Source organism: Cyprinodon tularosa, unplaced genomic scaffold, assembly GCF_016077235.1.
Source record: "Cyprinodon tularosa strain WSP-4 unplaced genomic scaffold, ASM1607723v1 ctg31, whole genome shotgun sequence".
In the NCBI taxonomy this organism is placed as follows: Eukaryota; Metazoa; Chordata; class Actinopteri; order Cyprinodontiformes; family Cyprinodontidae; genus Cyprinodon; species Cyprinodon tularosa.
This window is the reverse complement of record NW_024039019.1, coordinates 2,073,408-2,101,391: the sequence shown is the minus strand read 5'-3', so window position 1 is coordinate 2,101,391 and position 27,984 is coordinate 2,073,408. Positions and strand designations below refer to the sequence as shown.

General features: G+C 37.3%; 2 protein-coding genes across 3 annotated transcripts; both read right to left on the bottom strand.

Annotated features, from left to right (window-relative positions):
• Positions 1 to 49: 49 nt before the first annotated feature.
• On the bottom strand, positions 50 to 15,856 carry frmd8 (FERM domain containing 8). Its single transcript, XM_038292276.1, has 11 exons — positions 15,563 to 15,856; positions 12,026 to 12,123; positions 11,757 to 11,924; positions 11,542 to 11,643; positions 8,233 to 8,291; positions 7,945 to 8,111; positions 4,651 to 4,866; positions 4,440 to 4,563; positions 4,193 to 4,342; positions 2,954 to 3,182; positions 50 to 2,872 (listed from the first exon to the last, which is right to left on the bottom strand). Exons 2-11 carry the CDS (start codon positions 12,114 to 12,116, stop codon positions 2,763 to 2,765), a joined length of 1,416 nt encoding a protein of 471 aa, XP_038148204.1. The 5' UTR covers positions 12,117 to 12,123; positions 15,563 to 15,856; the 3' UTR covers positions 50 to 2,762.
• Positions 15,857 to 18,593: 2,737 nt separating this feature from the next.
• rom1a (retinal outer segment membrane protein 1a) lies at positions 18,594 to 24,662 on the bottom strand. Of its 2 annotated transcripts, none has more exons than XM_038292168.1 (5): positions 24,559 to 24,662; positions 23,587 to 23,820; positions 20,731 to 21,161; positions 20,395 to 20,641; positions 18,594 to 19,399 (listed from the first exon to the last, which is right to left on the bottom strand). In XM_038292168.1, the coding sequence occupies exons 2-5, from the start codon at positions 23,734 to 23,736 to the stop codon at positions 19,190 to 19,192; spliced, it is 1,038 nt and encodes a 345-aa protein (XP_038148096.1). In that variant the 5' UTR covers positions 23,737 to 23,820; positions 24,559 to 24,662; the 3' UTR covers positions 18,594 to 19,189. The 2 variants fall into 2 exon arrangements, with proteins under 2 accessions (XP_038148096.1, XP_038148095.1); XM_038292167.1 differs by lacking the exon at positions 24,559 to 24,662 and adding an exon at positions 24,064 to 24,220.
• Between the last annotated feature and the right edge of the window lie 3,322 nt (positions 24,663 to 27,984).

Sequence of the window (27,984 nt, the reverse complement as noted above, 5' to 3'; positions counted from 1 at the left end):
CTTAGGAAATCTTAACCCTTTGCATTATTTTATACACATTAAACATAAATATTTTACAACATTTTATTAACATATGTAGTATAAATAATGAACATGTTTAAAGTTAAATGTAAAGCAAAACTAAGTGGGATGTTTGGTTAAAAAAAACAAAAAACAAAACCAACACTAGTGATAAAAGAGGTTTAAGAATAAAGTTCTGACCGTGCATCAAGCTGGTTCAAATGGATATGGCTTCAATATAAAGTACACAGTTTCTAGTTGTAGTAAGCACAATTTTCCAACACGTTACTTTATTTTACTTTTTTTTTTTAAAGACAGCAGAACTGACTGCCAACAAGACAACATCAGTAGGAAAGTTAACATACAAACCATTTTTGTTCCTGATTTCCAAGGATAAAAACAGGCAATCAGATACCAACTCAGTTAAAAAAAAGGCACTTCTGCTTCTGCAAAGCGACTGCTTTGTATCTAACTAGACTTAATTCTTCATTCACTTTTAATTATTTTATCATACAAAGACAAACATACGAAGATGGAAGTGAAGGTATTCAACCATATTAGCAACCCAACTAAAACAGTCAGTAGATTGAAACATGTTTAGAAAGACTATGTTAGTATTAGTGCAACATTACATTAGGTTGTTGGAATGAAATGTTCTAAAATGCGTCATGCATAGTGTATGCTAGCAACAGTGACTTGGGACTGCTAAGGGTTACAGACAGTAGCTGAGATACAATCAGGAGCTCAAAATAAAAAAATTCAGGTTAGAAGAGGAGGAAGAATATGTGAGGCTATCACCTATTAAATGGGACTGTATTTCACGAGGACTGTTCATTACATAGAAAACACATATTTTGGGGAGTGAGGTTTGTCACTAAATGAACTGCATGAGGTCAGGCAGATTTGGTTTGATGTGAAAATACATATATACAGTACAGTCTTATGCACCATTTACACAGAAGTTAGAGATGCTTTCTTATATAAAAAAAAAAATCTGCAGACGTTTTTCAATATTACATTATCTAAATCCACCAGTGCCTCACTGATGGACAGCACTAAAGGATGGAATGTAGAAATTTTTTTTGTAAAGCTGAAAAAGTTCTCTTAGTTTGCTGTTGCTTAATCTCCCTTTAAATCTAATCAATCTTTACCATAAGAAAGTTTAATCAGGTTAAATGAGTTGACATTTTACAAGAGGCACAGGTATAAACTTGCAGGATTTTTACTTTCGTTTTGCCTGTCAGGACAGACCAAATAAATAATACCAAAGATTTATCTTCAAACGTTCTCTCCAACTAAACAGAGATGCTTGGCCTTTCAAAAGCATACTCCATCCAATGTTTTACATTTGATCACATTAAAACACAAATGTCAGAGTTTTTTAATGGGATTTGGTGTGACAGAAAGAAAACTAGAGCACACTTGTGAGGTGGTAGATAAAGGACACATAGGAACTAAAATCTAACACTGTTCCTGGACACAACAGTTAAACATGATGGTGGCAGCATCATGCATTTGTTATGGTGGAGAAAGGAAGCTGGATAAACATGAGGAAAAGCTTTTAGAGGCTGCACAAGACTGGAAACTGATTAGAAAGTTGGTGTTGACCAGAAATATACAGCCAGAGACACGAGTAAGAATTTATATTAAAGCATACTTATGGGTTTAAAAAAGCAGGTAAAATCTGGATCTAAATCGAATTGAGAAGGTTTGGAAAAACTTACATTTCTGTTCCCAGATGCCATTCATCCAGGCTGGTTCAGCTGCTAAACTGAAGTCACAGCAAAAACGTCTTATTCTACAGAAGATGTGCAGAATCTGGTAGACGCATGCCGACAAACACCACTTTACAGTTATCAAATACTTTATGTTGGCCTATTGCGTAAGCGACTAATTAAATACAGTTAAGTTTTTGTTTGAAATGTGCAAAATAAGTAAAAAAGATGACTGGGTGAGGATGCTTTTGTAAGGCACAGCACCGTACTGTTAGCTGTCTTTTTACTAAAGTATTTAGCACTTGATTTTATTACAAGTCTTTGAGTAAAATATGAGCAAATAGGCGTATAAAACTAACAAATGATATGAAATATAAATGTACTCACAAGAAACCTCCGCAGCACAGAAAATGTGCTGCCATAACAAATAACCCTTTATGTTTCTACCAGTACTTCTCTTACTTGACCTCCGCCTTGATCATGAGAAAAATGCACTGGTAGTGTGAAAAAAAAAACAAATAACCAACAGAAGAGTGTCATTAGAACCTAGAACCACCCCCGCCTCAAAAGTGTTTGTCATGCTGACTGAGGGGAAGCTGTAACACCAATGTTCATCAGGACAAAATGCAACATTCTTGACGTAAGCTAAAAAAAGAAAGAGGTACTGTGGTAGTTTATGCTCCTTTGAGGTGTTGCACTCTGCAGAAAAGCTCAGAAACATATTCTTAGTTTCCTTGGGGCTCATCTCCATTGAAGAGGGTTTGAAGGAAGTGGAAGGACTTCTGCCTTGCAGCAAATTCAGTTCAATCTTTGCAGGTTTAGTTTGAAGAAAGATCTTGTTTCTCGCCTTAATAAACTTTTTAGTGTACACAAATTCAAAGGTAGATATACTCACACATAGATACAGCTTACTTGGTCCTTAGTTTGCTCAGAGAGTGTTTAAAAAAAAAAACCTTGAGTCCTTTGTATGCAAGTTTCATTTTCCACGTTTGAATCTCAGTGTGAAAATGTTCAGGTTTGGTCACTGAGGGAGCGATGCAGAGACGTTTAGCCCTGCTCCAGGCTCTCTGTTTGCACAGCAGAGTAGGTGGCCACTGGGGCTTGTCGAGCAAAGAATGAGGCAGCTCTTTTTGGCTTCAAGCGTTTGATTTCTTTACCTAAAAAAAAAAAAAAATGGAAGCTTGAATCGACCCTTTGGGTTTTTTTTTTTCTTTTTTAAGATCTTTTCTGGCGCTCACCATTATCCACGTAGCTGATGGTGTTCAGGGAGTGGACCCGGCTGCACACCACGCTGCCCTGCCTCTGCAGCATCCCGCGCCTTCCTCCGCGGCCGTTCCTGGTGCTGGATTCTTGTCCTGCGGGCTCCTGAGAGACGCCTGCCTCGCTACCAGTCTCGGCTGCGGCGCCCCCTTCTGTTGCAGTCTTCAGCTCCACACAGAACTCGATGAAGCCGCTCATTAACTCGGCCTGCAAGAAACAAAAATGATCTCGTCTGCATCCCACATAAAAACAAAATCTCTAATCCTCTATATTATTAAACCATCAGAGGAGAGGAGGCACATAAACAGTGATGCTGGCATCCTTGGATTAAAGCCGACTGATTATGATTTAATACCTCTAAGGTTATACAACATCTTTTCACCATCTGGTTCCCAAATCAGTTTTTTCCCCAGCTGAGCTTTCCATGATGTCAGAACACTGGACTCGTCACTTTGTGCCCTAATATACTGAATTAACAAAGCCATACAAAAATAGCCATTTCCCCTAAAAGTTGGATCAGAAAAACTTTCCAATCTAACCTCAGTCTCAGATTTAGGTCTGACCTTTGACTAGGCCGTTACAGAATGTGAATATAATTCAATCTTCAACAATTAATGTCTAACTTCTGTCCTTAACAGGTGTCCTGCAACTGTAGAAACATCTCTTCAACACCTCAAAATCGAATGTATCCAGATACTGCGAACCTAACTCCATTGGAGTCAACCTAGATCAGAAACAATATTTGGAAGGTAAAACTAGAGCCCAGTCTCAGGGGCTTTACAGCCTCCATCAGGTGTTCTTCCAGGATTGTTCTGTGTTCCTACTCTGCTAAAAGCTTCCAGCACCGCCATGTTTTAAGGTGAGGATGGTTTGATCAGGAAGATCTGCCTTCGTTTTTTCTGACACACAAGCGCCTAAAAGTTTAACTTTGGTCTTACCTGACTGGAATATGTACCCCAGACATGTGCTGTGCTTCCTTATGAAAAGTTTCCTTTCATAAAGGCCAGATTTATAGGACAATAAGGTTTGTCCAAATCTAAGACATTTTATCACAGACAGGGGTAGTCCATTCGGTTTTCCTTGTAAAGAGGTCTTGAAACCTTTCATTTCCACTGTTTTATAATTTGTACTTTGCGTTTATCACATTAAATGACAGCATAACCCTGAAACCTGTGGCTATAATGTGATTATTTTACTAATTCCCCCGTTTTTCTTACTTGTTTTGAATAGATCTTCAGCAGCTTGTTTACAGGAGTGCCGTCTTCCTCTCCGTCAAACTCCAGCCACAGGATGTGCGAGTCCCCCTCCTCTTCGGGGTAACTGTGGTCCCATGAAAGCTCGCTGAAACGTAAGCCGAGCAGCACATGCTGCAAGGAAGCATGATCAAAAAGAGAAAGGAGAACGTAAGTATGTCATTAAAATACTAATTGCTGTCCAGCTTTGCAAAAAGCAACCCCCCCTCACCTTCTCCTTTACATCCATCACATAAACTCCATCCAGGCAGATCCCAACGCTGACAGCTTTGCGTTTCCCCCGCTGGAGGATGCCTTGCACAGGTTTGTCAATCTCCCCACAGAAAAAAGCGCACCTGTCAGCGGATTTAAAGTTTATTACAACATTAAAACAAAATGAAGCCGTTTACTGACAGCATTGGCATACAAACAGCAGCTCTTACCCATAATAAGGCAGAGTGTGACACATGCTGAGGTACTGGTGCAGGAGCTCCCGCTGCTCAGGAGCAGTCCCTCTGGATGTGCTGATCTTTCTGTACTCCTCAGAGAGCTTCTGCTCCAGCTCTGCCTGGCGGCTCGATTTCCCCCGCAGGGTGGAGAAAAAACCACCGCTTCCCACGGCAACGTGAGCTGGCACGAAGGAAGACAACTTCTTTTCCCTGTGCGCATCAGAGGGCAAAGGGAAAATGAAATTCTGCCACTTCATGTGTGATGATTCACTGTTTGTACCCCCAAGTACAAAATCTTGGGTTTTACTTTGCAATGACATGTTCACTATAAGTAAAGTGATCATTTGCTCCAGAGGTGGATCGTAAGGCAAAGATACAGTCAGACTATTTTGATTAGATCATGGTCATTAGAGAAACACAGAAAACATGCAAAATATATATATATTTTTATTAATATTGTCAATTTTACAAACTTGTATCAAGCACAACTAAAATGCTGATGGTTTCCACAAACCGGAACAAAGGAAGTTAATCCAGAAATGGCCATGTTATTAGTATAGCAGTAAACAGGGTTACATAGAAACAGCAACACCATGGCTTTGACTTGTGGTTTTTAAGTCATTCCTTTTTGTGAGTCATGGCTATTTCCAGTGCATTAGAGACATATTAAAAGATGCATCCTTAAAAAGATACATAGATCCAGTTTGTTTGCACAGAGCAATTAGAAGTGGACAAATGTAAAATGCAGGGTAGTGTGGGGACTTTTTAGTGAGCAATTAAGTGATTAATCAGTATATGATTGGTATATTTGCTTGTACCAGTCTGATGCTTAGTCTTTATTTTAGTCTCAAAACTGAAATGAATGTAAACTGAAACTGATATAAAGTTTTTACACTAATGTAACAGAAATGTGGGACATTAGGTGGAATAAAAAGGTAGGGATGCACCGATCCGATATCGGTCCAGATATAAGGGGAAAAAAATAGATTGGTATCGGTGAAAATTGACTCTATATAGGGGCCGATCTATTCATTCTAACTCTATGCTATGCTCTGCCATCATGTGGCAACAACACAACACGGTCATTTTAACTATAACACCACCAACTTAATGAAACAACTCCAGAAGTTTCATAACAAGGAAAATGCTGAGATTATCGGACTCGGCAAACAAAAAGGAAGCAGCGGAAAACAGCTAACTTCACATTTTTCAATGTAACAGTATACAGGCCAAAAAAAAATCACAGAGATGATACTTGATAATGATAATGACACTTTTTTTTTTTTTCAGAGAACTTTTTGGTTTGATTTTATGCACAATTGTTAAATAAATTCATTTAATTTTACATTTATATTGTTTCCTATGTTTTTTAAAGAAAAGGAAGGTCAACTAATATGCACAAAAGAATGATCCCAGTTTTTTTTTTTTTTTCACACAATAAAACCATTTTTTAGCTGATAATTCAGTAGTGTTTTTGGTATGGAGCTTTTAATTTTCAAAGCTAAAGCTTTTCTTAACAAATTTCAAAATGACCTTACTGCTAAAAAAGCAATCAGAGTGAATCCGTTCTGACAGTTTGCGTTTCCTCTGGCCATCAGCAAGCCACAATCGCTCAATGTTTAGCAGCACTTTGCTCACTTTTTTCTTCTGATTTCTGAAATTTAGAGAAAACTTCTCTCAACTTTTTGGTTTTGTATTTAAACCAAACAAACTACAACTTTCATGCTTGATGAAGTGGAAAATCGGGATTCATTGTACACTGCAAAAAAAAATTCTTGAAGTAAGTACAAATGTCATAAATTAAATGTATTTACCCATAATTTGAGTGGTAAAATGAGAGGATTTGCCAACTGAATTAGTATTTTTATTCCTAAAATAAGATAATTAGATAATTTGCATTTGAAATAAGACAATGCAATTGTGTTTTTTTATTTTAAATGGAAACTGTCTTGTTCCATTGGCAAAGTGTCTCAATTTCCTCCATTCAAAAAACAAAAACAAAAAACACCTCACTTATTTTAAGGAAAAATTACTTATTTAGATTTAAATTTTTTGCAGTGTACTATGACAATGATGAGACAGACCGCTCTTCTTTATACATGAGAGCATTTCTATAAAATAAAATAAAAGTGAATAATCTATCAAAGTGCATAAAACAACAAGGAAGATAATTTGCTTTATAAATAATATAATGTTCTGTTATTTCATGCTTTGAAATCCTATCGCTCACCTCCAGTCCCAGGGGGAAACTCTTAGGTTTTAAAAACAAAAAAAAGAAGGTCCAGATTTATTAAAAAGGACTGACGAATGGTAAATCGAATGTAAACATCAAATACTTAAAGCAATTGACAGTAGAGCCACAGTCTTCTATTCGCAGATGGGTGGGCTACTTAAGTACCTTACCCTGAGGCACATCGACATGTGGCAGCAGTAAACAAACTTCTCTTCTCTTTCCTTGAGCCAAGGTGTCACAAAGTTTGTGAGATCTGACTAAAAAAGGCTCCAAAGCAGAAACAGAGGGACACTTCAAGCTTATAATCCTCAGTCATTCTGCCACTTTCTACCTTTACAGCTGCTGGAAAACTCAGCAGAATCCCAACTTGAGAGTTCTCAACCTAAAAGCACCGCAAAACAAAAAAGACATAGAACCTACATAGATAATATTTTAATGATGCAGGTGGATGTTCACTGAATGCACCAAAAAGTACCAAGAGCTGCAAAATAAATCTTTTAGGGACAGATTTAATGGAAGTTGGTGCTTAGTTTTACTATATAACTTTGATCCAAACTATCTTTTATGTTGTCATATTTTACAACTGAACCTAAATCAGGTTTAAAGACATAATCCAAAAATCAGAGGACTACTTATCAACTATGGCTCTAAATTTGATATCTACAGATCAAATACAAGAAAAAAACCTCAAGCATTAAAGCTAAAAACTTCAACTCTTTGCTCCACGAAGAAAACTATTTAAGACTCTATAAAATGCCTTTAAAAGCAAAATAAATCAGATACAACCGACAGACCCCTGATGCATAAATGAGGTTAATTCTTCATTTTCTGTTAACACACAAGCTTGTGATGAGGTTTGAAAGAAGAAAACTGAAATTGGCCACAAAGTGAACCTGCTGAGCAGATTTCAAGCAGCAGAAAACAGCATTAGCCAGTAGAACCTTAACGGGTCCATAACCAGTGCATAAGAACAGCGTAGAACGACTCGGGCTGCTGGTTAGACTGTTAAACATTAACTCAATCAGATCTCCAGCCTTCAGGCTAAGCTCACTTACCTAATTTTAGCTGTGCTTTGCTGGTTGTCGAGTCCAGCGCCCTCTTCAAGAGCGAGGGTCAAGGCTCCAAGCCCCGCCCAGTGCTCGGGGTCACAAGGGTATCGGCCAGTGAGGATGTTGCTCCTGGCCTCCTCAAAAAGAAGTCTCAACACCCCTTCATCTTCGATCTGTGCAGGAGTTTGACACATCTGTGATGTTGGCATTCTTTTTTAACACTTTCATACTTCATATAACAAATCAATACACTTTACTCCTAAAGAATCATAAACGCTTTATTGTTGGTTCTACCTGCAGCTCTTTAGATTTGGGGTAAAACACATTTCGTCTGTACTGCAGATACGGCTCATCTGTGGAAGAGAAACAAAAAACAAAAGATGCGTCAGTGTCTGCTGATTTTAAGGTCATTTAATTTGATTCCAACCGAGACCCATTCATTCAGAGCGCAGCACTGAGGCTACAAATAACCCAATCCACTCAGCAGAGGCTGGCAACCATCAAAAATATATTCATAAGCAGCCATATACTTCCTTTGCTATCCTGCTTCTTTATTTTTAGTTTTCACTGTCACTTTTATCTTTAAGCAAGCCTTTAACATGTGAGCCATTCCACTTTGCTTCCTAAAAAAATGTAAAATAATAACAGCAGGCAGGGTCACCGGGAGATTTTAAAGCTCTGCTAGTGAGGAACACCAGTTTTCTGTTGTGAAACCTTTGATTTTGGTTCTGTGTCTCACCAGACTGTGACGTGCTTTATGCAGAGAAAGCTTCTCTAATCCCACAGGAACTGTTACAGTCTGGTGAACTTGGATAACAAAAACATCGAGGTCTGTGGAGGCCTTTTTATTTAAACTAACTCCTCATAAGTTATCAAAAAAGCTTGAAATTTGACTTCTACCTACAACTATCATTCGTAAATGTTTAGATTCATCGAACAAAAAGAAAAAAAAAGAAGCAGGTACTATGCCTGTCCGTTTGTGACCTTGTTGTGCTTTGTTATTTACTGTTATTTTTTAATGTTTTTAAACCACCATTGGAAGCCAAATTCCACAGATACGGAAATATGATTTCTATTAAACGATTACATAACATCAAGACCTTTGTGTTATCTAAAATCTCAAATGAAGTTTCAGCAAACAGGACAAAGAAAGCAAGCCGGTATGTTGACAAAATATTCAGCTGATAATATTAATTCCATTCCATGTGAAGACAGAATATGAAGCATAAGACCAGTTTAATTAAATTGTTTAAAAAACTGAGTCATGTGCAACTTTTACAAGGACAGAATTTTGTTATTCAAAACATAAGCAAATAACAGACAATAAAGCAAAAAATGCTTCCTGTTAATGGTTATGAGGTTTCCATCGGTGGATTTAGGTCGACTCCCTTTTACAGAAACTCTCATGACCTCTTGAGTTTCTTTGCTGCTGTTAAGCAACCGGAAACTTCCACTTCCCCCACAGATTTTCTCCTCTAGAATGGCTCAACCACAGCCTGGAATTACTGTGGTTCTTCTTTAGTGTACTGTGGGTCATTAAACCCCTTCTCTGTGCACTAGTTTCTAGAATGTGGTGAAGTCATGGTGCATCCTTAGCAGAAAAGCAATACTTTTCAATCTCTACGGTGGCCTGTAGGGATGGTGCTCTTTAATCTAAATCTCTCCTCCTCCCAAACACAGATGTTTGAGTAAAAGCTGCTGCATCATCTGCTAATCCAAAGCCTCCTCTAAACCGTTCAATTGTTCACAGTCAAAACCTGCAGCTTCTGTAACAGAAGGCGTCAAAATGTCGACCGATAATAGAAAAGTTATGGGGTGAATGTTATGGTGACCGAGATACCATCAGATCATCAACAAGCTCTTCCTTCGGGCTGATCACCTTACTCATCATCATCCTCAACCAGTGAAATAAAATCATGCTTAAAGGTTTAAGATGACTGCCGTTCTTGGTCCTTTTATATCGCCTCCTTTTCTGAATGATTCCACCCACAATAGCAGTAAACTAGTCACACAGCATTTCACCCGATGATTCTGCAGTTATATCCGAATCTTCAGCAGATCTACGCCCCCTAAGAGGCTTTAGTCTTCCCTGCAGTAACAGAGGACTCTCTGGAAATTAGGGTTTATACACAGCACACGTTTTTACTGCAGCAATTTCAGTTGATTTATTTTTTACATTTGTATTCTCCATATTGCTGCATCATTGGAACATTTATTCTTTGATATTTCTAAGTAGGGACTAATATACAGAATGTTGGTTCCATTGGTGCTCATGAAGAGGATGCACACCCCCCAATGAAGCATGAGTAATATAACAAGTGGCAACAGAAAAGGGAGGATTGAGTTCAGTTTAATACCTAAAAGTATTTTTGAAGACCTTTTTCTACCTCCAATTATGACTCAGTTAGCGAAGTATGTTTAAGTGAACCCTCGTTTATCATGAAAAGAACCCGCGATAGGTGAAATCCGTGAAGTAGAAACCTTTATATTTTTACAGTTATTATACAATGAAATACTCCATAAGTCATTGAACTCAAGGAACAAAAACTTTTTACAGGTCCAAGCATTGGTTTAACAAATAAAAGTACTATATAAATGTTTGTTGCTGTTGTTTTTTTTTTTTACAAATAACGCAAAGAGACTGTTTAGCCAATCAGAATGCAGAACACAATGCATGATGCAAATCCGTGAAGCAGCGAGACTGTGAAAAGTGAACCGCGTTATAGCGAGGGTTCCCTGTATATGTTTTACATTCTTATGTCGTTATTTTATTGTTAACACTCATTGAAGTTTATGTTGTATTTTAGTTTGACAGTGGGGTAAAATCTTCAACAAGGTGGAGTTGCAACGATAACAGGAAGGTTAAACAATCCACATTAAAGCTGACTTCATGCCATCTGTAAAGGTTGATCTGTTTAAAGTTTATAGAAAAATCTATTTTTTTTTTCCTTTCTCGGGAAGTGCTTTATAAAGTTGCTGCCTCAACTTCCTGCAATTCACTGTAATCATGGATGACAGCCTGCTTACCTTCTGTAAAGCCAACCAAACAACAATTTATAAGCTGGGAGGGGAGAGGAAACCAGTGCAAAACAAAACCGGCTATAAGCAGCATCTAATAAACAATCTATGTGACTTTAGGGAAACAGATTCAGCCAAGTTCTCATCGTTTTTCTCTTAAAATCCTGTTAAAGAAATTTTATCTAAACTGATTCTTAGCTGCAAAAAAGAAAAAAGAAAATAAATTTTACATTAAGACTAAACACTAAGACGCTGATTTATGGTGTTATCTGATTTTAAGTATTTTGTAGATAGAAGCAAAGAGAGCCAAACACTGCAGTTAGCCAAGGCTGCATACCGCTAAGCAGCAATGCCAGCTGATGCTCATTCCTACACACATCTGTTTATTTAAGATAAGAAAAACCTTTACTGTCCCACAGTGCGGTATGTCTCAGTTAAACTTTAAACTAATTAGCATGTTTTCTCCAGGAAGGTCGTGCATTTGTGAAAAAAATAATGGCACTCATAGAAATTATGCAAACTCAGTGTTAAAGGGCCCCACCCCATGAGTATTTTCGTAAAAAGAGCCTTGCTTCAAGGTCCCACCTTGTATAATGTCATCTTCTGACGCTTCAGTGAATCGATAGAGCAAATCCGGCCACTGCCGGCACAGTTTGTAAGGCTGATGCCTCGCCTTTAGCTGCAGCTCTGCACAATAGAAAGAAAAAAAAAAGTTTAAAGTTAATTGGGTGAGCTGTATTTCAGTTTAAATAAAAATATAAAACTATCCCCCAAAACGATTAATAAAAACAGGTTCTTGCCGAGCAGCGGAGAGCAGAGCCAAAAGGCAAATGCATCCTGTGCGGAATCGGGAATCTGCAGAGTCTCCCGAACGCTGCGGCCCAACTCCTGCACGGAGATGCTGCCTAACCCTTCCAAAGTTAAATGTACCGCGCTCTCACCAAACACATACACCAGCACATCCTGAGCTGTGGGGAAAAATGCTAAAAGTTATTCACAACACCACACTGAGGACTTTTGTTTTAATTCTAGCTCAATTATTCTCCATGCTGAGTGGTTTGCACCGTACCGCGGGAAAGGGTTGCAGAAGAAGCAACGCTTCCTCTTTGCGAATGATCATCTGACAGATCTGAAGGAAAAGTGCAATTGTCACCCTCCATCTTCTATCTGAAACACAGAAAACAAACAGTTACAGGAATTACACAACAGCAGAAGTATAAGCAACATGTACGACAAACATTAATACAAAACAAACACAAAGCCAGGAGAAACAAACTGCAAACCTCTCACATGTTTTTATTTACAACTTAACCTGACTGTGCATAGAGCATTTTAAGCTGTATGGAAATACGGCTCAGAAGGTGGTAGTCTGTCTCAAGCAGATAACTTGTAAAATCACTCGGCATGATGAAGAAATAAAAACAGAACCCCTTTGCTGTTTTATTATAAATGACAAGCCTCTTTATTGTCAATCCCAAACTTCACTGTTTTTTTATGTGACAGACAGCGAGAAAGATATGGATTGTTTATGAAGTGAAAGGAAAACTTCAGTGTGATACTCCATCCATCTTTTGTCACACTTAATCCCAAGTGGGGTCGCGAGGGGTGCTGGTGCCTATCTCTAGCTGTCTACGGGCGAGAGGTGGGGTACAACCTGGACAGGTCGCCAGTCCATCGCAGGGCAACACAGAGACAAACAAAACAGGACAAACAACTATTAATGCACACACTCACACCTAAGGAGAATTTAGAGAAGCCATTTAACCTCACTGTCACGTTTCTGGACTGTGGAAGGAAGCCGGAGTACTCGGAGAAAACCTGCAAACTCCATGCAGAAAGATCCCGGGCCTTCTTGCTGAAAGGCAGCAGCGCTACCCACTGTTCCACTGAGCAGATATACCATAACAACTTAAACTGGCAGGCAGGGGAGTCCTGGTCAGATATTAATATCAGATAACCATCTGATATTATCTCAAATCTCCAAAAGTGTGAAGCTGATAAGAAAAAAACTCTGCTTCTAGTTAAACTTCCTCTAACCCACTGGTTAATATTACATGGGTCAGTTACTCTCAAACCTTTTGTTCTCAATTTAAGTAATATCGCTTAATGAAGCCTTTCCTAACATGCTACAATATACAATCAGTAATAAAAGGATGTATGATTCATGCTGATATCGTATCAATATCGTTATCGGCTCAATATCCGTATCAGTCAGTTCTCAAACCTGCAACACTGGTTGTGCATCGGAAATTTAAAAAGTTGCATCAGGACATGCCTTCAAGCAGTTCATCACAGAAACAACAAAAAAGCTGGAAAGCTGGAAAGATCCAAGGCTCAGATTGGAGAATGGTCACTGCTGCCTTCTTTAGTAACTAAATGGTCTAGGAAAAAAATAATTTGTCCCTGCTTGACTGATTACCTCTGGGATCAATTAATGGAGGTAGATGAGGGTTTCATCCATCCAGTGTTTTCAAGAACTACGCAGTTTTTTAGCAGCAAAAACAAAAGAACAGATAAGAAGGTTAAGAATAAGAGGACAGATAATAATAATAATATATGTGCTAGAATAGCTGCCGCCCAGGCGCCATTTGGGTCCCAGACTGGGAATGATCAAAATCCAGGGTCACTGTCAGCCTAAACTTTCCATTCTGGTTTTGTTTATCAGTTCTTCAACTTTTAACGCCTTTTCCAGTCAGGAAATGATAAAAAAGTCCGACATTTACTAAAGACTCAGGGACAAAATTAGCAAATTCCTGAACCAAAAAGGATTAACAGCCAAACATATAGAATTATCCATCATCACCATTCAAACATTAGCTTAAGCTAAATAAGAGACACAATGCTAATGATTTAAACATAACTGAAGACTAAACGTTTACTGTTTTTAATTAAGTATACATGCTGTGTAATTCAGCAGCCACTTTGACTATTTGAAGACTTATCTCTGGCCCATCAGCTAACTTTCAGCGTGTTTTTGTCTGCAGTCTGTAGCAGAAATGAATAAATATTCTTCTTCTTATGGGATTTTATGGCGGTTGGCAGACTTGTGAATTGTGCATTACCGCCACCAACTGATATGGAGTAAAGCAAGAAAACAGGAAACGATTCACCCCCCCCAAAAAAAAAAAAAAAAAAAAAAAAAAAAAAAAAAAAAAAAAAAAAAAAAAAAAAAAACCTGTGTAACTTAAACCAACATAATACTAAATCACATTTGCCCATATAATTTTAATTTACTCTAGGTCATCGTAACTCTGCCAGTTTCTGATGGTCCCATCGGTCCTCCCATCATACTTCCAACCATCTCCCAGTTCAAATCTTTAATGTCCAGGTATTTTTCTGCAGCCTTCACTATTATTTTGATTTTTTCCGTTTTTTTTGTTGTCTGTGCAGTACAGTTAATCACTTCTACCATGAAAAGAACAAAATTTGTCTTTTTAACAATAAGTGAGTCTTCATCAATTTTTAGAGATTTCTCTAGAGGTTTGGAATTTGCCGTGTGTTGAACTGTAGGTTTGGGTTTTTCTGACTGAGATGGGATCCTTTTTGCAGCTTCAGCGTAGGTTATTCCGAGCTCAAATTTCATTTTTTTAATTTCCTCAGACCTTTTGCTTGCTTCACAGCCGCGATAAGCAGCAGTATGTTCTCCACCACAATTACAGCATTTTATTTTAGCTTCTTTTCCACATTTTCCGTACTCATGTTCTCCTGCACACCTTCCACACCTCTGTTTCCCTTTACAAACTGCTGCAATGTGACCGAATTTTTGGCATTTGAAACATCTCAATGGTGGAGGATTGTAGATTTTGACATTATAGCTTATGTAACCGATGAATACTTTGCTTGGTAATTGCTCTTCTTCGAATTTAATTAGCACAGATAAACTGTCAGATCTTTCTCCGTTTCTTGTTGTTTTTAACCGTTTTACTTCTTTTACTTTTGCACCGCTTATGTTTTCCAGAATCTCTTTTTCAGAAATTTTTAGAGGAACTCCTCCAATGACTCCCCTGCTGATCTTTTTGTTCTCCATTAAGCTGCACTGAACTCTTATCCCGTCAATTTTGTTGATCCGTATTGCTTTGCCTTGCTGGGCGCTGTCTCTGCAGTTAATTAGCAGGTCTCCACTGTACAGAATTCTGGCACCTTTGACTTCTCCGACAAGTTTATTGATGGTTTTTGTTAAGTGAACCGGATTCCAATTTGTAAAAGAGTCTGCCTGATTAACGACTTTGAATATGACTTTGAATTCATTTTGTTGTGCTGTGGAATGTATGGAATAATCATCACTGGATTGTTCTGAACTAGATTCCCCTTGAACTGATCTCTGTTTTTTCCGCTTTTTCTCATTTTTTGGTGTTGCTATCTTCCAACCTTCATTGTCACTATTTCCCTCTTCCATCCCACAAGAATCGCTTCCTGTTTCCTCACTACTCACGGCCCAGGACATTTCTCCATAAGCAGCTTCAAAACACGCGCCATGCACCAAACGACCATCCACATGCAAATCCAATTCATCACAGGCCTTCCCTGCCTGAGACTCCAATCAACAACGCCTTCTTTTCCTCTCTCTCTCCTCCACTTTCCATGAATAAATATTCCGTTCACCTACCTGTATTATAGTAAATTCACCTCCACTCGCTGCGTCTTCTAGTGACAAAACGATAACTTAAGAAAAATAGCTAAAAACATGAGTCGACAAACACTTGTCTCCTGTGGTATTTCCCTGACAAGGGTTAGCCAGGCGCCTGAAATTAGCTTTCCGGGCAGGGGCTGTTCGCATTAGCTGAACGATTCAACTGTTTTGACCAGCTCTTCCCTTATGCGACGCAAGGTAGGTTCTAAAATGCGTTTAACCCGACTGAGATGGAGGAAACGTTAAACGAAAATTATCTCTTAAAACATATGATAACAATATCCATATTATAACGGCAGTATAACGTCATATGATCTAAATGAACGACATATTTTTAAGAATGTCGAATGAACTGCATCCCAAAAACAAATCGGAAGTTAAGAAGCGCGCAGTAGTCTCGTCACGTGACGGTTCACGTCATCGCATCTGTTATCCACCAGATTATTTTGTTTTTATCCAAGCAAATATTTGTTGGTTCATATACAAATGAGAGATTACAGCCAAAATGGATTCATGCAACTGCTACTTTTATGCATAAAAGTAAGCAACAAAAGAAATTTCAGCAAATCTACATATTATTATTATTATTATTATTATTATTATTATTATTATTATTATTATTATTATTATTATTATTATTATTATTATTATTATTATTATTATTTCATGCTTTATTTGTATGCAATGTTTTGGCAAAAAATTTCACTTAATAAAAAAGAAGCATTACCAGTTTCTTGAATTGTATCTTAGTTTGTTTTTTAAACAAACAAAATTTTGGCAGGTCATTGGATGAGATGCTTCCTTCACAGATTGACAGTCCATCACATGGTGAAACAGAACGACACGGGAGCAATTCACCGACACACAGAAGCCAATTAACCTCTGAGCTTTGTCACTCAGAGAAAAACTAACGCAATACAGGTTATAAAAACATGCAAACTCATAATGATCCATATTATTAATATCACTGTTAAAACAACTCATAATTTTAAAGTAAAGTAATAATAATAAAGTAATTTCTACTAATCTAAAACTTTTTCATCATTCATCAACCCTCCTTTAGGACTTTGCTTTTTCCCCAATCTGTTAATGCTTTGATCATACTTAATTCTTCACTTGTTTTCTCAACGATATGATTATAATCAATCAATGGCACTCATCAACTACTTTATGTACACTCACCGGCCACTATATTAGGTACCCCATGCTAGTAACGGGTTGGACCCCCTTTTGCCTTCAGAACTGCCTCAATTCTTCGTGGCGTAGATTCAACAAGGTGCTGGAAGTATTCCTCAGGGAGTTTGGTCCATATTGACATGATGGCATCACACAGTTGCCGCAGATTTGTCGGCTGCACATCCATGATGCGAATCTCCCGTTCCACCACATCCCAAAGATGCTCTATTGGATTGAGATCTGGTGACTGTGGAGGCCATTTGAGTACAGTGAACTCATTGTCATGTTCAAGAAACCAGTCTGAGATGATTCCAGCTTTATGACATGGCGCATTATCCTGCTGAAAGTAGCCATCAGAAGTTGGGTACATTGTGGTCATAAAGGGATGGACATGGTCAGCAACAATACTCAGGTAGGCTGTGGCGTTGCAACGATGCTCAATTGGTACCAAGGGGCCCAAAGAGTGCCAAGAAAATATTCCCCACACCATGACACCACCACCACCAGCCTGAACCGTTGATACAAGGCAGGATGGATCCATGCTTTCATGTTGCAGACGCCAAATTCTGACCCTACCATCCAAATGTCGCAGCAGAAATCGAGACTCATCAGACCAGGCAACGTTTTTCCAATCTTCTATTGTCCAATTTCGATGAGCTTGTGCAAATTGTAGCCTCAGTTTCCTGTTCTTAGCTGAAAGGAGTGGCACCCGGTGTGGTCTTCTGCTGCTGTAGCCCATCTGCCTCAAAGTTCGACGTACTGTGAGTTCAGAGATGCTCTTCTGCCCACCTTGGTTGTAACGGGTGGTTATTTGAGTCACTGTTGCCCTTCTATCAGCTCCAACCAGTCTGGCCATTCTCCTCTGACCTCTGGCATCAACAAGGCATTTCCGCCCACAGAACTGCCGCTCACTGGATGTTTTTTCTTTTTCGGACCATTCTCTGTAAACCCTAGAGATGGTTGTGCGTGAAAATCCCAGTAGATCAGCAGTTTCTGAAATACTCAGACCAGCCCTTCTGGCACCAACAATCATGCCATGTTCAAAGTCACTCAAATCCCCTTTCTTCCCCATACTGATGCTCGGTTTGAACTGCAGGAGATTGTCTTGACCATGTCTGCATGCCTAAATGCACTGAGTTGCTGCTATGTGATTGGCTGCTTAGAAATTAAGTGTTAACGAGCAGTTGGACAGGTGTACCTAATAAATTGGCCGGTGAGTGTATATTCTCTCCTTTTCTTCTCTCCAACTGGATCACATTGCTTTTCTTGTTCGCTGCAATGCACACTATATGATTAAAAAAATAATAAAAAAAAATACATGCAAACTGATTTTTCAAAACCTGGACCTCTAGCTGCAAAGCAACAGGTTATCATTATTGTTAATAGTAGTCATTAGTGACGTGAAAAAAGAAAACATGCACACACACAAATGTGAAATGTAACATTTTACTGTATGTGTCAAAGTGTATGCCATAGTGTTATTTAATTTTGTTTTTCATTTGAATATTAAAAAGAATAAAGCCTACTCTCAGTTTACAGTGCCTGTTACATTCACCTGACACAGGTGAGTAAATGCAGAGGGCAGCAAGAGGCGGATTACATCTGTTAATGGGTTTAGGAGCTCTAAGAAAGGTGTCAGAAAAGGGGACACACTTGATGGCTTTAACTGCATTACTGACACCGCTTAATCAATCTTCTTATCCAAGTCCTTCATGGAAGAGGAGAAGCAAGGACAGAGAAACAGGCTTGTGGATTCACCACATATATGATGTTATTTGCATGTGCTTGATTTGTTTGTGAGTAAAAAGGAAAAGGGACACCACTCCATAAGGCATTTAGTAACTTCAAACTTTAATAAGTCATCTGGTAGTTTATGTCAAAGTCCTGTTATGCAGCGGAGCATTGCGTCTCATGTCTCTCTACAGCTTTATATCCTTTTTTTTTATTAGGTCCAAAAATCATTTGTGTACACTGCCTTATCAAATACTGCTTTATCGCTGGTTTTATTGCCTTTGACAGGAAACAAGGGTTGTAAAAATGCAAAAAAAGGTGATGCAGATTAGTTTCAAAAGCAACACTCAAATACAGTCCAACAATGATGGGTGACATGTACAGTTAGTAACAAGCAAAATAAAAATGAATTTATAAAAGTGGTTTATTTTGCAAAATGTTGATCCCATTAAATTGTTTGAAACGATCTGTTCATTGTAACTTTTGTGCTTCTTTCATTTGTAATGAAAATCCCAGCATGGATTTTAATTTGAACCCGCCCCGCTGAATATTCATTGTAAACTGACAATTAAAAAAATACTATGTCTATTTTGTGACATTCAAATAAATGTGATAGTTGAAATCTCTTTCTCAAATTAAAATAAATTGTCTTATCATTCTGTAAAAATTATTTACATATGAATGCATGTGTGTGGTTTAGGTGGTTGCGGGGGTCTCTCCAGTCGTGCCTTCTTCAACCTGGTTTTTGAGCAACAGGAACGTCAGCACGGGGTCGAGGTACTCCATGATGGTTTCCTTCACTCCCTTCTCAAGCAGGTACCCTTCCGTTTCAATCTCTGTGTTCTCCTCCCCTGCAACTGCTTCCATGGAGGTCTGCAGGAAGCGAAGGCTCACCAGCACTGAGCCCTTAGGAAAGAAATAGAGGAAGTGATTAAATTTTGCCAATTGTAATTCTTGTTAAAGCCCCTGTCACACTTTGACAATTTTGCTAGCATATGCCGTAAACGTACAAAAAATTTGGCAAAAATGCTGGCCTACGTTGGATAAGTTATGGGTACATTTTGTATAAGTTATGAGCACGTTGAAGTATGCTGAAGCATGCGTACGACATACGGCAAGTACGTCAAGAAATTATGAGAAAGCTCAATATTTCTGATGAATGCCAGCGTATGCTCATACCTGGGCCATAAGTTACAGGTAAATTACCTGATCGTTGACATTCGTTAACTGTAAGTTACTCATAAGTCGTGGCGTGTAGCTTATCCAAATTCTATGACTAAATTGTGGATAACTTATTAATAACTTACCTCCAATGCATATCAACGTATTTGACGTACTTGACGCCATTATATCCTACTGTATAACGGCGTATTGGCAGCATTTTGGATGGCCAGGACCAACAAACTTCCTAGCAGACATGATGCTGAATCTGCTGCAAATGCAAACCCTCTTTCCTTCTTTTTTTTTTTTTCTTTTTATTTATTTATTTAATACAGGTTAATACCGCGATCAAAGACATCTTTTTATGCAGGCTGGGCGCCTCCGGGCGCATTGCTGCCCCCCTCAGGACACTGGCTTGTGACATTTCATGGGCATTAAACTGATGTGCCTTATGCATAAGCTATGCTGTCGTTGGACATATGCTTTGGTCTCGCTATGCATCATCTATGTATACGTGTAAAATAAACTTAAAAAATAGAAAGTTCAGCGTATGCAAGCATTTTAGAAGATTCTGGGACGTCAGGCATACGCTGGCTAAATCGTCAAGGTGTGACAGGGGCTTAAACAGATATCAGAAAGCCTTTGGTTAACTTCTTTCTGTTCCATGAATTAATGTTTGACAATAATCTCATGGAAACACCAGAAAGTCTGTCTGCATTTAGTCTTTTCTGTGAGTTTACCTGCAGAAGGAAGACTGACAAAACTCCAACCCCAATAGTGTTCATCAAGCCCATGTAGTAGTTGACCAGGGCCTCTCTGCAGCCTCTAAGATAGATGTTGAGCTCCTCTGTTTGGTAGTCATAGTTGTAGTGCGCTGAGTTGTTGGTCAGGTGATACTGGATACATGGTCGTGGAGAGCTGGGGTTACAGCAGCTAAATGGGACTCCATCCACCAGGTAACGTCCGTCTACGTTGCTCTTGATTCGGCTAAGGGAAGAAGTAAGAAGTTACTGATTTACGAGATTTACTCTATCAATATACCTTAATGTGGAGCCCAGTTGGTTATATTTACTTACTCTTTCACTTCCTTGGAGCTGAAATCAAGGTAGCGGTTGCTGATCCACTGGACCTCAAACCAATCCCTGAAGTCGTTGTTTCCACAGCACTGGAACTCCATCTGCAGACGGTCAATGTTCTGCTTCTGGAAGCAGCGGCCCGGGGTGTCGGTGTCCTTATAGAAGCGGATACCGTTCCTTAGACCAGCTTTCAGGGAAGACTCCAGGCTGCCCTTCATAGCGTAGCTCATAATTACGGCCAGCAGCATGAGGACGGTGAAGAAGCATGAGACGGCAAAGTAGGGCTTCAGGAAGTTCTTCCAGCGAGGGAATCGCCCTGCGTCCAAAGCGTCCTGACAGATCTTTGAGGCAAAGTAGTTGATGCCCAAGGAAGCCAGGCCAACAATCATGAGGGTGTTGGGCACGATATGTATGTCTGAGTTATCCATAACCTACAAGTCAGCCATAAAAAGGACAGAAAATTTGAATCACATTGATTAAGTCTCTTTGATTGTTAACATTGTGTAGCAATGTTAAAAATAATAAAAAAAATATATGTAATATCTATATATCTATATACATATATCTATATATATCTATATATATATATATATATATATATATCTATATATATATATATATATATATATATATATATATATATATATATATATATATATATATAGATATAGATATATATATATATATGAAAATATGCTGCTGCTTGTTTGTTTTCACAAAGAGATAAAACACAACAATATGAACGTTGTGCCTAAAGTCCTTTTGTCTGTCATTTATATAGTTCAGTAGAGCCAAGAAAAGAATAAGAGTTAGCAGATGTGTTTTTTATGGTATTCCTTCTTACCAATAGGAAAAACATTTCCAATGAGCCAACTTTGAACTTTCTCTGTGTGGTTCATTGACAAAGAGGTCAAATTTCAAATACCGGTACTCAGAGATGGGAAGTAACTAAGTACAAATACTTCGTTACTGTACTCAAGTAGATTTATCTGATATTTTTACTTTACTTTACTACTTATTTTTATGGCGACTTTTTACTTCTACTCCTTACATTTTTACACAAATATCTGTACTTTCTACTCCTTACATTTTAAAAAATTGTCTCGTTACTTTAGTTTTGAATCATTTCAATGGAGTTACCGTTATTATTTTTCACGTCATCAATACCAAATTCAATCTAATTGGATGGGAATCTACGTTGCATTTGACGCACCACTACAAGATGAATCGACAGATTCGGCGGTATTCATTGGCGGCAAATCATTGCAGCTTGGTGGCGGTGGCGTTAGCATAGTAGCATGGACGACGAGATGATTGAAAATGAACACAACGGAGATCTAGTCCTATTGGCAGACATCCATTTAAAATGTAGGCAACGGCATGAAAAAAGTGGTTTCTACTTTTACTTTTATACTTTAAGTAAATTTACAAGCCTGTACTTTGTTACTTTTACTTGAGTAAAGAAGTTTAATCAGTACTTCCACTTTTACCAGAGTATTTTTTAACACAAGTATCTGTACTTTTACTCAAGTACAGAAAGTGAGTACTTTTGCCATCTTTGCCGGTACTAAAATAAGGCTTTATCAAGCATGAATCAAAACTGATAATGTCTAAATTTGTTTAAGTTATACTGTATATTCAAACAGAAAGTAAAATGTACAATTATCTTTTTAATCTCTGCAAAATGTTCATATAAATCTGAGATCACAAAACTTATTGTACTGGGACCTTAAAGTTGCATTTTTCCTGGCATCAGTGTTTTAGGGAATTTCCCAATAAACATCAATTGACCTCTAGGTGGTGCTGCTGAAATCATTGGGGAATGTTGCTTTATTTAAGCCATAGGAGGTTTGGGCTCCAAAATTATTAAACATGTTAAATGATGTTTGGTTTGAACAAAGCTTTAAAGCTTTGAGGAGGTCTGAAAACAACAGAGATATAAATATTCTTGTTGTGGCTCCCAACCTTAACTTTTCTCAAAGATGAATCAAAACTTTGTTAAAGCTTAGTACCAAATGTAATTTTGTAATAGCTAACTATAAACAACATACCATGAACAATCTGTTTAATGCTAAGCTAAGGTTCTTGACCTAGTGTTACTGTCAACAATGCAGTCCCACAACATGATGCTGCCACTACCATACCTGTCTATTTGTATAGTGCTCTTCACTTTGACTCATCCAAACATTCTTAGACTCACTGTAGCACCTCAATCATTGTCTCATCAGACCAGTACAAGAACATTAAAATGATAAATCATTCCTTATTGATATATGGTGTACATTTTTTGGAAATGAATAGTAAGTGTTGATATCAGTAAATATTTTATGTTGAATCAAGAAAACTCAGAATAATATGAAAGCACACTGGTTTATCAAAAGCAGAAATGAAAGCCTCCAGAATTAAGGATTAGTTTGATTGAGACTGACAGATCCTGAATTATAAAATGATGAGTCAGGATCTAAGTGGGTCACAGCACAGTAAACCTTTATCGATTGAAAGTTAATGATGCTTTTCTTTTTATTATATTAATCAGTTTGTCAATAACTAAAAATAAAAATGACCATAAATCATAGTGACAGTTGTTAGATGTATGGGTGCTTTGCTTATGGATATAATTTACTAAGGAATATTATCCTACAGCATCTAAAATAGTGTAAATAAATGTTTGGTTTCATTCCTGCATGAAGTTCAAGATAATTAGTTGAGGTTATTTTCATTTTTAAAAATAATTGGATTTTTGCTTGATTCCAGCGATTAAAGCTCTGAATTCATTGATTTTATTTCTAAAAATCATAAGCAAAACAACTAAGATACTAGATCATATATTATCACAAGGATTAAAAAGACATGTACCTCTGATCTCCTGCGGAGCTCCGTTTTTAAGAGGCATCCCAGGGAGAAGGTTGTGGCCCCGGCGACTGTGGCACACCAGGATAGGAGCCACAGTCCCTGGGCCAGCTTCACCCGTTTCTGAAAGGGGAACTTCATCTTCATGACCACCATGGTTGCAGTGTGGGAATCCGAGTCTTACCGGGGGAAGAGGGGAAGGAGAGCGATGAGCCAATGAGACCCGATGCTGCGCTTAGTCTGCCAGAAAAGAGCAGAGTTTAGAGTGAGACCTCCAAAAAATAAAAAAGAATGCAACAAAACAGAACTGTATCTCCAAACTATAATGGAAGCAGCTTGGTGAGTAAAATTGAAAAATGTGAAAAATATATTTGAAAGCAAAATACAAAAAAAAGTTTGTTCGACATTCTTAATTAAAGCTTTTTAAGCTGACATCTCCAGTGATGTGTCCAAATAAACAGGACTGAATGCACCCAAGTTCACCTTTTTAGTTTCCACAAACCGCCCTGAAAAAGTCCAGTTCTCCACCGATCACTGTACGCCAACCTGTGTGCCACACAGTGGATTTGGCACACTGGATTTGGCAAACATGGATGGTGGGAGCGTCTTACTGCTAATGCTTACCTATCCTATTAAAGCGGTCTGCAGATCCAGGCCAATGTCTGCTCAGCACACATTACTCACTTAGACGTAAATGACAAGCCTTATTGAATCTGACAGGAAGGTATTGGATATTATTAATATCACATTTATTATTTTAAAAATGCTGAAGCTTAGAATAGAGATTTAAATACCTATATGCAATACATTGTGATAAATATAAGACTACAAGACAAAAAATCTGAAATATCAAAAAGAAGTTTTTCTTTTAGATGAATTTGTACATTTTATTATTATTATTTTTACTGCTTAACATTTTCAGATATTTTAGGTTGCAGAAAGCTTGAAGGGTAGAATTTATTTTTCCATCGTACTTACTTCCGCAAAGATGAGATACTCCTGCTGCCATGGCCGAGGGGAATGTGAAGAAGAAGAGTCTTAGGACTGATTATCTTCAAATGCTAACGAGGACTTTAGAGGGACAAATATAACTCACAGGGCAGGATAAAGAGGCTCATAACAGTTCCTACAAAGCACTACCCTTAGACATGCACAGAACATTTACAGAAATAAAACGTTCAGAAAACTCAAACAGCTTTTGGTTAAATTTATTTAGCATGGGCATAATGGTTATATGTCATACATCCATTGATTTGAAGTCATTTTAACAGATTAAAATGTAAACATGCACTATCACTGGTATTTTATTGGCTTCGTTGCAATCAATTAACTTTAACAATAACCGTTTTAAAGATTGTCCATTAATATGTAATGTAGTTAGAGGCAAGGATAATAACTGCTTTATCCAGTCCAAACCCAGTTTGGATTTTTTTTAGGATCATTGTGCTGTTGGAGAATGCATTCCTATAGTCTTAGTTTAAGATGCTTGTACCATAAGCAGAAAAAAAAATGCTATCTCCATCTTGCTTTAAGTTCTCCAATGAAAAGACTTGACTCATCGGGACAAAACGTGTTGTCATTATTGCAGTGTTAAATTTTGATATTTTTAAACATTTTCCAGTACCTGGCTGGTTTGATCTATGGTGATTTCTGGGTTCCTCCAGAACTCCAGACTTTCTATGCCACTGGTGCTTGGAAAAAAAATAATCCAAGCTGTACATTTATATTATATTTGTATCCAGAAAAAGAAGTATTTGAATAAATCATTAAAAGCCCCAAACTAATATTACATTTTTACATCTATGATAAATATATGTACATTTCTCTGTATAGAGACAATTTATTATTGGTTTAACTTTTCAATTTCAGTAGTCAGCTTCAGTGAATTTACACATTGCAAAAAAGTCAACTACAATCCTTATTTTAATCATAGAATAAACAGCTTTAATGTGTAATTACTTTGGGTTTAACTATTTATTTTGCTATAACACAAAATTTAAAATTAATACATGAAAAAAAAAATACTAACAATATGGGGTTTGGTGAAAATAATTTCTACCATGTAAACCACAAGCCTAGGGCAGTGCTTCCTGACGTCTTTTGACTTGTGCACCCCTTTGGACATTTTGTCTTATCATGAGTAGCCCTCTAAGTCAAAAGTATTGATGATTGTCCAAAAGTGGAATGTATGATAACTGATTATAGAATAAAAACTATTTTACCAATTTTTTTAATTTGAGCATTTAATTCTTAGGTATTTTATTCTTTCCATCTCAAATAAATTTCCGTAAAAGTTAAAAAAATCCACTGGACTTGGTTTTCAAGATTTGAAGACGTTTCGCCACCTCTCCAGGAAGCTTTCTCAATTAAAATGTCTGGATCCGCAGTGAGTTTGAGTCTTTATATAGGTCACTGCGGATCCAGACATTTTAATTGAGAAAGCTTCCTGAAGAGGTGGCGAAACGTCTTCAAATCTTGAAAACCAAGTCCAGTGGATTTTTTTGAACTTTTACGGAATGACTATGACTTGGATGACTGAGAATCTTCATCAGCATATCTCAAATAAAACAAACAAACAAAATAAATATGTTTCATGCAAGCTGGTAGGGAATCAAGATAAATACAAAATAAAATCAGATTATAAACCTGTATCTTTGAAATTCCTCTGAGTAACTCCCCTATAATCACATCTAAACTTGATAAACAGTAGGAAATCAGTGTGAAAAACAGCCAGGATGTTCTCTACATCCAGTCTGTTCCTCTGTTTGATTTGGATGTGTGACGCTGAAGGTGAACTGAAAGAAAACCTTATTTTTTGGTTGATAAAAATAGGTAAATTTTTCAATTGGGTCCTCACATTGCTAAAAAGAGCCCAGTCCTATTTTGTTTTACTCCCAAAGAAGTGAAATATTTTTATGTACCCCTTGCAATGCACTCATGGACCACTAGGCCTGTTGGGAATCACTGGCTTGGGGTATAATCACTTTGCTCTCTAGGTACCTCAGGTGATTGTCCTGAGATATTCTGACATTATTTCAAAGACCCTCTCCTTATCAATCCTGTCAATTATTGCATGTGAAGCATCTTTTTACGTATCCCTCAGAATGTTAGAATGTTCCTATCGTTTTTAAGGCCATAATAGTTTAAGTCAAGTAACAAGAAAAATAAATTAAGAATAATTTGTTCTCTGTAATGCTTTGGTATGGAATCAGTCTTACCAAAGCTAATATGATTCATTTGAAAGCTCGCTTCTTGACCTACCTCACAATCTTCCCATGCTGTCAAACAGCCCAAGTAAAGCTCTCATCTGTTATTATGTGAAAGCCACTCATAGGTTGTATAAGTATATATAGTGGAGAAAATAGAAAAATAACCAGAACCACCAAAACAGTAATTAAACAGAGTGATGAATGAAACTGGTGTATTTGTTTTAGGAACTAAAAATCTTTTATTATATCTCAAAGTAATTTTTGGAAGGTTAACAGCTAAAAAAACCAACAAAAATAAATTGCCATTTGGCTTTTAAATATGCTTACTCAATAGAAATATTATGGACTTCATTTATGAATTCTAAGTTATCATTCTTCTCATCTGTGTTACTGTATACTACCAATGTTTTCTTGTCTGTAATTAAGCGATTACAGAATTAGCTTAACTGATAAAGATCATATGAACAAACCAGGAATTTAATTTGTTGTATGTGCTCATAGTATACATACATATTTACAAAAGCAGTACTAAACCCCTGATATCTACTCTAATATGGTGGCATCATGTAAACTAATATCTAACAGCTGCAGCTTCCTCTTTCCCATTAGATCAGCTTGTTAGTTTGACTTTAACATTTTATTAATTGAGATTCTAGGTTAAATTCTTGCTGATCACAGCTTATTGTTGTTTACTTTTAGAGCATATTATGATACATATTAAAACTCATAAACCTAACCAATCCCTACAGAAGATTTCACATGTTTAATTAAGCTTAAATTAAGCTTAAACTACATTCTAGGTGAATTTAACACAATAAACCAAATAATACAGCTAATATAAACACTGAACCATTACTGAAGATTACAATTACAAAGAATATATTTAAGCAATTAAAGATTTTAATAGCTAATAATTGTTACATAGCAAAGCTATTGCATATATTTAGAAAACTAAGAGTTAATCCTTTAAGATCTATGCTATCTATAAAAAGATTAAAAAAAGAAATGTACCGGTAATACTAAGTGGCTTTATTAGATACATTATTGACATAGTTACATGTTGTTATTCAGTGTTTTTTTTTTCAGGTTAAGGTGTTTCTGTCAACAAGGCTACTCAATCTATTATCAGCATATAGAGTTTACCGCATAAGAATAAACAACATTCAAAAAGTTACAACCAGGTTACATAAGGAAA